Source organism: Perognathus longimembris, chromosome 11 (genome assembly GCF_023159225.1).
Source record: "Perognathus longimembris pacificus isolate PPM17 chromosome 11, ASM2315922v1, whole genome shotgun sequence".
Lineage (NCBI taxonomy): Eukaryota > Metazoa > Chordata > Mammalia > Rodentia > Heteromyidae > Perognathus > Perognathus longimembris.
In genome coordinates, this window is record NC_063171.1 from 8382843 (window position 1) to 8395638 (window position 12796).

General features: G+C 39.1%; 1 protein-coding gene across 1 annotated transcript; it reads left to right on the forward strand.

The window, feature by feature from the left end:
* The first annotated feature begins 2201 nt into the window (after positions 1–2201).
* LOC125359856 (olfactory receptor 2AG2-like) lies at positions 2202–11671 on the forward strand. Its single transcript, XM_048357727.1, has 4 exons — positions 2202–2947; positions 7961–8055; positions 10949–11072; positions 11446–11671. Exons 1-4 carry the CDS (start codon positions 2202–2204, stop codon positions 11669–11671), a joined length of 1191 nt encoding a protein of 396 aa, XP_048213684.1.
* Positions 11672–12796: the final 1125 nt, after the last annotated feature.

A 12796-nucleotide genomic window follows, 5' to 3' on the forward strand; every position in this document is an offset into this window, starting at 1 on the left:
AGGATACACACACACACACACACACACACACACACACACACATGTAAAAACAACAGGTGTGATCATGCCCACATCCTGACTATGAGGCTACTCTTTGAATGAGATGAACAGAACAAACTGCCAATTCCTGGGATCTTGGCTTCCTTTGCCAAAGTGAGAAGTAATTAGACATAATTCAAATCCCCACAATTTTAATGCCTTTCTACCATCTCTCTGAATGTACAAATCTCAGCGTGTTTAAGAGCAAAATTTATAGAAGGGTGGACATTATACCTCCTGGTGCTTGAAGATGTAGAAAAAGCATTATTGTTAAGTGATCTGGTAGTTTAAAATTTTCTGGTGAAGAATTCAAGTTGGTAATGTCTCTGTTTACACTATTTGAAATGACTATACTTTATATAATAATCAATTCTCATAATATATAGTTTGAACTTGTGAAGAAAGGATAAACTTTCCATGTAGGACAATATTATAGAATGATTTCTAGACAAAAGAAGCAACTCAGTATTGATTGCTGCTGGCATTTGCTCTAATCATGCTTTTCTAGGTGCAAACCTAATATAGATGGTATGTGAAATTTAGTTTCTTGAGTATGCAGGTATGTGTGTGTTTGAAAGACACGCCTTTGAAGACCATCTAAAACAGTTACATCTGCACATAACTAAATGGAACCAATCCCTTCAGCTCATTCTTGCTTCTCCACTCAGCACAGGAAGCTCAGTGTGGAATGTCTTCATTTCCCTTTCAGACTAGATTATTTGCCCCTCAAGTGAAGTGATTATATTACACAGAACACAGACTGGTGGGAGGCAGGATGGACTTCACCAAGCCCAGATTTCTAACAATACCCCTCCTTCCTGGGACTTTTGGGTTCTTCACAGTTTCACCATGCCTCTGAGTAAGTAGAGTCACAATCAAAACTGATCTGCCAGCCATCTGTGTTATATAGGCTCCTTTGTTTTTTCATTGTTCTTTTTGTGGTATCCCAGCTTTTATATTTAAAAAATGAGAATGATAAACCAAACCTTGTACATTCTTTTTTTTTTTCCCCAGTCATGGGTCTTGAACTCAGGGCCTGAGCAGTCCCTTGATTCTTTTTGCTCAAGGCTAGCACTCTACCACTTGGGCCCTAGCACCACTTCTGGCTTTTCTATGTATGTGGTACTGAGTTATTGAGCCCAGGGTTTCATGTATCCGAGGCATGCACTCTACCACTAAGCCATATTCCCAGTCCCCAGACACAGTTCAAGAGAGTTATCTTTTATATATCATATGCATTCATACAGGAAGAAAAAGAAAGGAATTTAGCTGATGTAACCATGTCCCATTTTCTTACTTGTTCAGAAAATCTGCATAAGTAACATGCTGCTGCTGATACTTAGACTCATTTCTAAAAGAAATATTCCCTTTACAGCCTGCTATATCACTATGATTCTATAAAATTTTGATCACATTTCAGATTTATATACTTAAAGCAGGCACTTGCCTTGAATTTACAGTCATTGTCTTACTTAATCCCTTTCTAGATTTTGTAAATGATGACTAAAAATACTGCAGAATTGCTTTAAGTTTATGTGTTCAATATTTTTATTTAGATATATGTGGCTAGATATAGATGAGTGTTTATGTCTTTAGTAAAATTCTATTTTCTACAATCATTGCATTTTTCAACAAAACTAAATATGCAGCCTAAAGCCTGAAAGTTCTCAACATTTAGATTTGTGAACCATCTTAAGTATGAATAATATTTCAATGACAGATATTTTTGTGTGTTAAAGGCAGAGTTAAAAGTAATCAGGATGCATGGCACACATCTGAGGGATGTGAGAATTTGTCACCCTGAAGAATGAGAGTGGTGTCTTTGCAGTAACAACATTTAATAGATAATGTGAGAATGCTATTTGAAATATTTTTTTAAATTTAATTTTATTGTCAAGGTGGTGTGCAGAGGGGTTACAGTTACATAGCTAAAGTATTGAGTACTGTAGAACTTTTTGTCCAAAGCAGTGAATCGAGATAAGGGAATGGAGAAATGGAGTAATCAGACCACTGGAACAGACTTTATTCTCCTGGGGCTGTTTCACCACACTCAAGTACCCAACCTCCTCTTCACACTCATCTTTCTTGGATTCCTTGTGGCTATTGTAGGAAATATTATGATGATGTTCCTCATTGCTCTGGACTCTTGCCTTCATACGCCTATGTATTTTCTTCTCAGCCAGCTGTCCTTCATCGATCTCTTGTATAGCTCAGCTTTTGTCCCCAAGATAGCCATTGACTTCTTGTCTGGGAGGAATCACATTTCTTTCATTAGCTGTGGAATTCAGTTCTTCCTCTTCATGTTACTCATGGGAGCAGAGTGCCTTCTCCTGGCAGTCATGGCTTATGACCGCTATGTGGCTGTATGCCATCCACTCCATTACTCAATTCTCATGTGCCCCACAGTCTCGGCTTCCATGGTTGCAGGAACATGGTCATGTGCTCTGCTCAATGGCCTGATTCATGTTACATACACTATGAATCTACATTACTGCCCTTCCAGGCAAATTCATCACTTCTTTTGTGAGATCTCAGCGCTCCTCAGACTTGTTTGTACTGACACTTCTCTGTATGAAAACAGTCTTTTCATCAGTGGGATTATATTCCTCCTCCTTCCAATATTGGCCATCATGGCCTCCTATGGGAAAATCCTTTTCACTGTTGTGGGGTTAAGATCGAATGTGGGGAAGAGAAAGGCCTTGGCAACTTGTTCTTCGCATATAATTGTAGTTTCTCTCTTCTATGGCACAGCCATCAGTAAGTATTTTCTTCCCAAAGCATACCACACTGCTGAGCAGGACAAAGTGAACTCCATCTTCTACACCATCCTCACACCCATGCTCAACCCCCTCATCTACAGCCTTCGAAACAAAGAAGTAGCTGGGGCACTCAGGAAAGTTCTGGGAAGGTAGATTTTCTTCATGAATTGGCATCAACTGAGAACAAGTTAAGAGTGAACAAGTAGAGAAAAGACAGACAATGCAATGCACAGCAAGCAAATGTTTTGGGTTAAATCCTTCACCCTACACTTGATCAACGCTAATAACCAGACATCTCCTTCACATGAGTCACCAGACCACTAAACACAATGCTGTACTTGCAAATACACCTGAGTCATCAATATAAACCAAAGTTGTTTTATTATTATTTTTATTTATTTATTTATTTATTTTTTTGGCCAGTCCTGGGCCTTGGACTCAGAGCCTGAGCACTGTCCCTGGCTTCTTTTTGCTCAAGGCTAGCATTCTGCCACTTGAGTCACAGTGCCACTTCTGGCCATTTTCTGTACATGTGGTGCTGGGGAATCGAAGCCAGGGCTTCATGTATACGAGGCAAGCGCTCTTGCCACTAGGCTTTATCCCCAGCCCGAAAGTTGTTTTATTAGAAAGCAAAATTTTGAATCCTATTAAATATTGACTGTACACTGAATTTTATACTGGTTATTTAAAAATGGAATATTATGACATTTTGAAGAGTAAATACTTGTAATAAATTTCCAAAAACTAATTTTGCATTTTATGGCAACATGTTTCATTGCCATAGATTAACACAAATGCCTCTGCTGATCAATTTTATTTATTCTTTTATTTGGAGATCAAATTATGGTTTTAAACATTTTATAAAACATGAAGCACAATTTTAAATTTTGATACTATGTGCAAAATGAACTGTAGAATTTTAACCTAATTGATAGTTATCTTTTAAAAGTTACCTTATTGAGCCATATACTTTATCCTTGTATGGTAGTGCTAACTTTTATATGAACTATTTTTTTCTTGATAAATATTCAAAGGTAACACACTAGGTTCTAAAAAGTTATTGTTATTTCTCCTATTATCTTCTTTAAATGTTGGTATTTACATTTAGATGAGTAAGACAAAAATGAATTGCACTCATTTTTGTAATGAATATTTATTTATTTATTTATTTATATATTGCCAGTCCTGGGGCTTGGGACTCAGGGCCTGATCACTGTCCCTGGATTTTCATATGCATATAAATTTAATCAAATGCAATGTATGTCTACTGACTCATTTTCTATGCTCAATAATTTGCCATTAAATGCTTACAGGGATTTGAATTTAATTATGGTATATGCCTATTAGAATTCTGTAATACAAATACACCATCTTCCTGGACATTCTTATAGTACTGATCTTTCTAGAGGTTTCCAGTTTTTGACAATTATGAACAATCTGTACTTTTGTATATATGTTTTCTGTTACAAATAGGTAATCTCCTGAAAACTGTAGAAGAGCTTTCCTTGTTTCTCTGTAGCTATTTCAAAGGCCATAGAATATATCTAAGCAATGTATTTCTTTACAAATTGTACATGCTCTATGACTACAAAGCTCACAAAATCTTTCCACAATGGAGCTATTTAAATGTGCTAGATAGGAGGAGCTGTGGGAATTTGTAGACATTTGTAACACTTCCCATTATAATGTGTCAGAGATTTTTGAAAAAGGCAACCAGATATAGGAGTTCACAATATGCCATCTGAATATATGATCATAGGAGACTAACATATGCCTCTGGAGTATATCTGTTGGCCCTATTGATTAAATTCAGGCTGTCACTTTGAGAAAATGAAGCCACAGTCACACAGCCCTGGGGAAGATGCTTTCTGCAAAGGAATCATCAGCAAAGGTCTTTTAAAAGGGTCTTTCTTAACGAGAGAATTTGAAAGAAGGTTAAAATTACTTTTTCCACTTCCATTTCCATAGAAGGTGAATCATGCTAAGGATGGAAATCCTACTGGAAATATAGCCTAGCTGGTCAACTTCAGTCCTTCTGTCCAATGTAGAAGAATTTAAGAAAAAATATTGTAAGAAACTTTATTAGGAAAGAAATATGCTAAGGAACAAGATTACATGGCATGATGTCATGCAAAACAGCACTACAGTTTCCCTTCAGCCATCTTTGGGATACAGACCCAAGCATTATTTTTAGGCACCAGAAGAATTAGAGGCAGAGGACAGAGGTTGTGGAGTTTGAAAGTACAGTTTACAGCTCTGACCTAGCTGGACCTTATGTCAGTTCTCAGTTTCAAAGTTCCAGAAAAGTTATGTCTGGTTCTTATGAGATGATTTGTTAGGTTCCAGCATGCAGCCAGGGCATCATGGGACATATACTTGGTTGTGATGTGTCCTGCAAAACTATGCTGTTTTTAAGGTTACATTTTTCTTTGAACATGTTATTGATTAGTCCTTTTTAGAAACACGTTGATTGCAAAGTGACTGTAAAGAAACTGCTTAGTTGAAGTGACCCAGATCCAAGTAAACATAAACCCTATGGTGTCCCTCATAAGGAATAGCTAGTACAAGAATATGCTAGTCATGGTAGAAGACCAACATACCTCAATAGCTACACCCATATGACCATGTAAGAAGATGCCAAGTGCAATGAACTGCATGTTATGGAAATAAGAGTTATACCACTGTCGTAGTTATTCTCAACATGCCATATGAACTTGTACTACTTTTTTTCTCTTTTACCTTGTCTGTTTGTTTGGCTGAGTGGTTTGTCTAGTTTTGTTTCTCTTGTAGTCCCTTCCTGTGGCTGTACCCTCACTACCACTGTAGTACATTCGAGTACCCTGGATATTGCATATACGGGTAATAGAACTGGGGAAGGGAGGGGGAATACCAAAATTGAGAGACAAAGAACAAAAAGACAAACTATTAAAAAAGCAACACTTAGAAACCATTTGGTATAAACCAACTGCACAACTTTTGGGGGATTGGGGAAGGAGGAGGGGGGAGGGGGGGAAATGAGAGAGGAGTAGCAAATAGAACTAGAAATGTACTCAATGCCTTTCATATGAACCTATGATCCCTCTGTATCACACTGTGACACTAAAGAAAAAAATGTAAAAAACAAAAAAAACAAAAAAAGAAACTACTTAGAACAATGACAAGCAGAAAATGAAACAAAGATGCCTAGCTTTTTCTTGTTTTTAGATAATTTTTGGAAGTAGGAAGTAGATTTTATAAACTTTTCATTCCCTACCCTCTGTACCTTGTTGCTATTCTCCCCTCAAAGCTCCCATTCACTCATGCCTTTTTCTGCAGCCAGTGCTACACATTTTTCAGTCACTTTATCCTGCTTTTACTTGTATACAATTGTAAGACTCCTGTGCTTATGAAAGAACTAAAAATGATGTTTTCCCCATTTATGTTTTTATGCCAATTTCATTCATAACCAGACCAAGAACCTAGAAAGGGGAAGAAAAACACTTTTTCTTTGCCAGTACAGACACCTGAGCAAACTGTTTCTGGGGTTGGGTGCTTACATACCAGTTGTGAGGCTTCTTTGTGTTCTATGATTCTGTAGTTTCTAACAGCCTGGATTTGCTCAGTGTCCCAGGAAGTTGGCTGAATTTCAACCTGGTTCAGGTTTTCCTTAATACTTTGCTTCTGCCCCCAAATCCCTTCTCATTGTGACCTGTTATGACTTCTAATTTTACATGTATTTTATTCTTACATGTATTTTATTCTGTATTTTATCCTTTAGTGTCCCAGTTTCACATTTAAATGGATAGGTCATCTCTGAGTTCAATATCTCTATTATTGTGCTTGCTGGAATAAGCCAGTGGGAATGTATACTCAAGGTGAATTGTAGCGAGTATGGATGGAAAATTGATAAAAGGAAAGGAAACACATAAAATAATGAAGTTAGTGTTCATATTGACTCTCTCCCAAATGACTATTAAGGGCAAAAGACTAAGCAATAGTGACACCTGCTAGACGTAGAGTGCATTGCTCCATAGGATTGGACTTTACAAATTATAGTATATTGTTGTCAATGTAATTATACTGACCCTTGTTAAGACTCTTGTCTTAATAATTATCTGTACTATTTTTCATTCTCTCATGAACTCTTGGTTCTAAGGTCATATATTAAGGATTGACTCTTTTATACATATTATACCAAACAACAAACAGATACAAAAATAGGAAAAAATAGGAAATACAGGATAATAGAAGTTCCACTGATGACAACAGAGGCTCCTTACTGTGTCAAACTTCGATCAGGCTTCTGACACTTCTAGTGTTTCTATTTTAACGTTTTTTTTCTATGAGTCTTTGAGATCAAGCTGTTTGTCACTTACTATACATAAGCAGCTCCAAACTAATGACTTACTAGTGTTCCCATTAACTTATCTCATTAAGTATGCACTTACTTTTCTCCAGTATTTATTCATGTAAAAAAACCAAAGAAACAAACTTGAATAGAGTCAGATGCAATAATAACTTTAGGAAAAAAATGGAGAAATATGAGACCTGTCCTCACTCCTGGTCTAATTGTCCTCATCTGTCAACTGACTCAGGGTGAAAGATTTTTGATAGACTTTAGTTAATTCATGTCAGACCCCTAGATTTCCAGTTATAACTCTTTTTGCTTTTGCAAACCCAGAATTCCTTAGAGTATTGGTTATTGCTTTCCTGGATCATGTAGCAGGGCTGAGCAGTTTCTAGAAGGAATCACAGGTTCAGACAGCAAGCAAGCACATGTGCCAAGGTGCTACAAGCCCAAGCCTTGCATATTTTTCTCCTGCCTCTTATAGACTCCAGTTTCCTTCAATTACTGCCCTCTCTGGAACTATTTCAAAGCCAAGAGAGAGTTCTAGCTGGGAGTTTATTTAGGTTTATTCACTAAAAAATTGATTGAAAAACTGATATGTACTTTCTCCAGGAGAGGGAGAATGGGAACGCACACAAATTTTAGGTGAGCTCATGAGAATTGAAGATACAGTAGCTCCAAGACAAAGTCTATTGGATCCAACAAATATACACACACAAGAATAGACTATTCTAAATTACTTTCCTTATGACCAAAATAAGGAATAATGGTGAGTAACAGAGACCTGTTGAAATATGCCCATTTTTTTTAGATGATTCTATACTTCTCTCATTAGGGAAATTTTAATTAGAAGGCTGACCTCACAGCAGCTATGGAACTGTTTGGCAGATGGTCATGTACACAAGGAAACTTCTCAGCCAGCCTGTCCTGGTAAACAAAGGGTAGAGGGATGTGGTTCCCAGTAGGTTCTGATGTTTCTTACCAACACACCACAGAATCCATTTGGGGTACTGTTTCCTAAATTCAAACACCATCGTAGTCATTCCAATTTGTTTCAGGATAAGTTAATAGCTATGATAAAGAGTCATCATGACTCCTCTGCCATTTTATACTGAATTTTGTTTCTATTAACAACAATAACATCTAGCTTTTTTCTTCTCATTGTAACTGATTTTTAAAAATGATTTATGTCTTCTTTTATTACTTGAGTTAAAGGATAATTGGGTAACATTTACCAATATTCTTGCAAGAAAACTGTACCTTTGTTCTTACTGATGGCCTGACTGCCAACAAAGCACTTGATTCCTCTATAGTCTCAATGAACCTCTATATTAAGACTGGAGTTAGGGACCTTCTACAAAGCCATCCACATAGAGGTTCCTAGAAGGTAATGTTTAGGAATAGTGAGGACTCCCCATGTGTTTCACTATACCCCATCTACACTGGCCATGGAGGGGCTCCTTCCTTCAGGACACTTTCCTTGGTCAGTTGGGCTGGCTCTCTAGCTCCTACTCTGCCACCACCTTCCTCCTTTGAGGGAAGTCTTTGCCTCAGCTGAGCTCATCATCCATCACCACTTTCATCCTTATGTCCTTGATTCATTCCCTGGGGATAGCCAATTCTCCTGAACATTTTAAGCACAAATTATTTTATTCCCTAATATAGAATTTGTAGAACCGATACTGCTCTGTAGAGAGCTTCCAAGAACACAAACTCTATGGTCAGTTGGATACTTAGTGTCTACATCCATCAGTGGCCCCAATTTGCTACTTGTACTCCTTTTACTCTAAAGTTTTCACAACTGTAATTGCCTGGGTTATGTGCTAAATATGGTTGCTGACCATTCCCTAAGTGTGTACCAGGGAGTCTTGCATGGCACTCTAAAGAAATACTCATCACATAGTGGTACTGACAGTATTTGCCTGATTTGCTGAGTGTTTCATTAAATGAACAATCAATACAGCTGAGTTTCTCTTTGAAACATCACCATGAAAGAGAAATGAAGTCTGGATTGCTTTCACAGTTGAAAAGCAGTCAGATAAGTGTGACCCTCAGTATGTCAGATGATGTTGAACAAGATATAACTGAGTATAATTTCTAAGAGTGGACTTTGGTTAATTTTTCTGCAAAAGTCTGAGAATTCTGTGGATATGAGTTCTTGTATACTCATCATAGTATCAAAAAGCAAGTTACAAATGTTAGGGGCAAAGACAAGGATAAAGTTCTGACAGTATGCTCAGGCAAGAGAGACTTAAAAAGATTTGTATTTAATTAGCATTTGAAACAAACACATGGGAAGCATAAATGGATTGAGAAGGAAGATCTAACACAATCAAATGTTTGATCAAATGCCATGTAAGTTTTCAAGCTGTGAAAAAAATGCTGTGACAAAACCAAGATTTTAATGAGCCAGAAATATTAGATAATTTGAAGATACTGACTCAATTTCCAGTGACCAAGCTCATGGAGTACAAGATATCAACAAAATAAAATTAAGTTAGAATGTTTTGTACAGAGTTTCCAAAGAGAATTCAATCTTTATTATTCAGATGGAAACTTAAAATTACATGAAATTTTAAAAATATTTATTTCTAGTCTCTCAGCAGCTTGTGGAATTTAATTATTTGTGTATTGTTTGTAACAAACTCCCTGCAGCTCCCTGCAGCTATTTTAACACAGCAAAATAAACACTGACACACTGAAGCCTACTTCATAGTAGTGTAACATTGTGTATCATTTTGATGATTACATTATTTTAAGCCAACTAAGCTTGATGCTGATAAAATCCTTGGTCATATTAAAAGTACAGCATATAAATTGAAATTATGATTGCTTAAAATTTGAAAATGGAAGTGTACTCATTTGGACAGAGTCAGAGTTGAACACAATCTGGAAGGGAGGAGTTCTGACCCAAATGCTATCATCAGTCAGGTTAACAGAAGAGGAAAGCAGCAGTTTACCTTCAAGGCTGAGGGAAGTTTGCTTCTTCAGGTGGAATAGATCTCAGTGTGGGTAAGCACTAGTGAAATTGTCACATCACTGAGCATCTAATTTTCTTTAATGGAAAATTCTAAAAACGTTGCAATCCAGGGCTGGGAAGTGGTTTCATGCTGTAGCACTTGCCTAGCATGCATGAAGCCCTGGGTTCAATTCCCCAGCACCACATAAATAGAAAAAGCCGGAAGTGGTGCTGTGGCTCAAGTGATAGTGTTAGCCTTGAGTTGACAGTGCCCAGGCGTCCCAAATTCAAGTCCCAGGACTGGCAAAAAAAAGAAAAAAAGCTGCATTCCAAGACTCTGCCAAAGCCTTTCCTTCTTCATAGCTGGTCACCTTTTCCATATGTATATCTTTCTTATTCCCAACCAACATATGCAACAACTGGCCCCGGATGACTTTAATCACTTCAAAACTTTAGGTGGATGTAACCAAATGTTGTATTCTAAGAGCAAGAATAATGCATGCAGGTGCAACTTAAGGTGGGAAGGGGTTTTATTTACAAAGGAGTTTTAGTTACAACCTAAAACTCAGAACCAGAGCAGCCCTCCACTGGCCTGCGACTACATTGTCCTGGGCTAGTTACCTAGAACCCAGAACTGACCTGACCTGACCTCTGAACCTCCACTCCTTAACCTCCAACCACCTCCACCTCCAAACCTCCAGAGGAGCAAGCTTCCTTCCAGCAGACCTCCTCTCTCCTCAGGCCCCAAGCCTCAAACCTCCCCACAGGCCTTAGGCTTCTCTGCAGGCCGTAGGCCTCAGGCCTCTACTCAGACCACAGGCTCCAAGCTCCTCCACAGGCCTCAGGTTTCGTACTTCCCCACAGGCCTTAGGCCCCCAACTTCCACGGAGGCCTCAGGCTCCTCTCTGTTCATCCCCACCCGGTTCCCTGTCCAGTCTGCTCGGCTCTGCTCCTCCACAGGCCTGACTAGGCTCTGCTACACTGACAGGTACCACCTCCTCCCCAGACAGGCAGCCTGTATACACAGACTTGGTATGTGTGTGGGGGTGGGGGGGAGGGAAGGAGAGGCTCTGAAGCCCCACCCCCTCCAGTGGCCCGACCCACTTAGAAGTGCCACAGTAGCAGTGATGCGGGCATAGGGTGGGACTTACCACGCCCCCTCCTACTGTCTGCGGCAGTGATTCGGCACGGGGCTGGATTTCCCGGCCTCATGGTTTATTTATTACAAGAATACACAAGAATATAACCATTAATATCTATGAGTATGTCTGAGGAAAAATGGAATATTCATCTTGCCCAGCTGTGTCTACAAGTTGAAGATGACAAACTTTGTGAAAGTGTTTTCTGTGGTTGGATCATAGGAATCACAAACTGGCCTTCAACAAACTGAATTGTCAAGGAGGACTTCCCCACACACTGGTAGCCCATGATGGCCATCTTCCAGGACTTGGACTGAGGCACCTCAGCGGCCTCAACCTTGGCCCAACCACATCAACTGTGGTGGTGGCTCCAGATGCTGTGATAGGCAGCCTCCCTACCCGGGGAAGAGTGGCCTGCAGAGCAGAAGCAGTGGTGTGGATGTTGTAACCTCATTCTCTCCCTGGCTCATTCTTGTTCTGTCCCTTGCTCCCTTGCTGGCCTGCTCCCTGACACCCAACCTCTAGAAACTGAAGGCCTGACGGCCCTGAATATTTTTTAAATCTAAAATAGATAAACACACACGCAGCTGTGTGTCTGAGAAAGAGCTGAGCACTGGTGGCTCATGCCTGTAATCCTAGGTGCTCAAGAGACTAAGGTCTGAGAACCACAGTTCTCAGTTCTCAGGCCTAGGCTGATTGTGGAGGACAATCCTCACAATCTCAGCCACCTGAGTAGCTAGGGTTATAGGGTTGGGCAACTGGTGCCCACATTAACTATTAAGTAGTTAATATCAGAAACAAAAACTCTTTAAAAAATGGTCTCCTATTTGATGCTCTGGTACAACTTGGTAGAAATTTATCTTTACAACTATCTCAATTTCTTCTTTGGACCCATATGATGATCCATCAACAGAGGTTTTAAGTGATATGTTTCATACAGTTTCTGCACACAACATATAACATGTGAACTAACACAGCTGTGTTGAAGTCCAAAAGAGGCAAATCAGTTGAAAATTACAGTATCTGATCCTTCAGAATTGAAGTCCAGGTTCAGGATGCCTAATCCTTGTATCCTTATTTCTTGCTGATTTCTCTGACATCCTCAGAGCAGCCTTCTACGGGCACCCTTGACATCCTAGTTTCTGAGTTTCCAGATCAAGGAACGAAGAAGTGAGGTGACAATGTTGTAAAAAAAGGTGAGGAACTTGCCCTGGTCCTGGGAGGAGCTGTTTTCTGGCTGCATGTGCACGTAGATGATGTTTCCATAAAAGAGGGAGACCACTGTGAGGTGGGAGCCACAAGTGTTAAAGGCCTTTTGCCTTCCTGATGCTGACAGAATTTGGAACGTGGCCCTTACAATGCAGCCACTTAAGACCAACATAAACACCAAGGGTGACAATATAATGCCCACTGAAGACAAGGACAGTGCCTTCAATGGCAGCTGTATTAACACAGGCTATCCGGATCAGAGCTGGCATCTCACACTGGAGAATAAATAGAAAAAAAGTATATGAGAGCAAACATAAGAGGATATATCTGAATATATTTTGAAAACCTAATAATTAAAACCTAA

Bases quoted from the DNA above. Each gene is read 5' to 3' on its own strand.
- LOC125359856 (XM_048357727.1), top strand. From the start codon at position 2,202: ATGTATTTTCTTCTCAGCCAGCTGTCCTTCATCGATCTCTTGTATAGC. The intron at 2,948-7,960 runs GTAGATTTTCTT...TTCTCTCATTAG, and splicing joins CTCAGGAAAGTTCTGGGAAG to GGAAATTTTAATTAGAAGGC. The intron at 8,056-10,948 runs GTAAACAAAGGG...ACTTCCCCACAG, and splicing joins TTCTCAGCCAGCCTGTCCTG to GCCTTAGGCCCCCAACTTCC.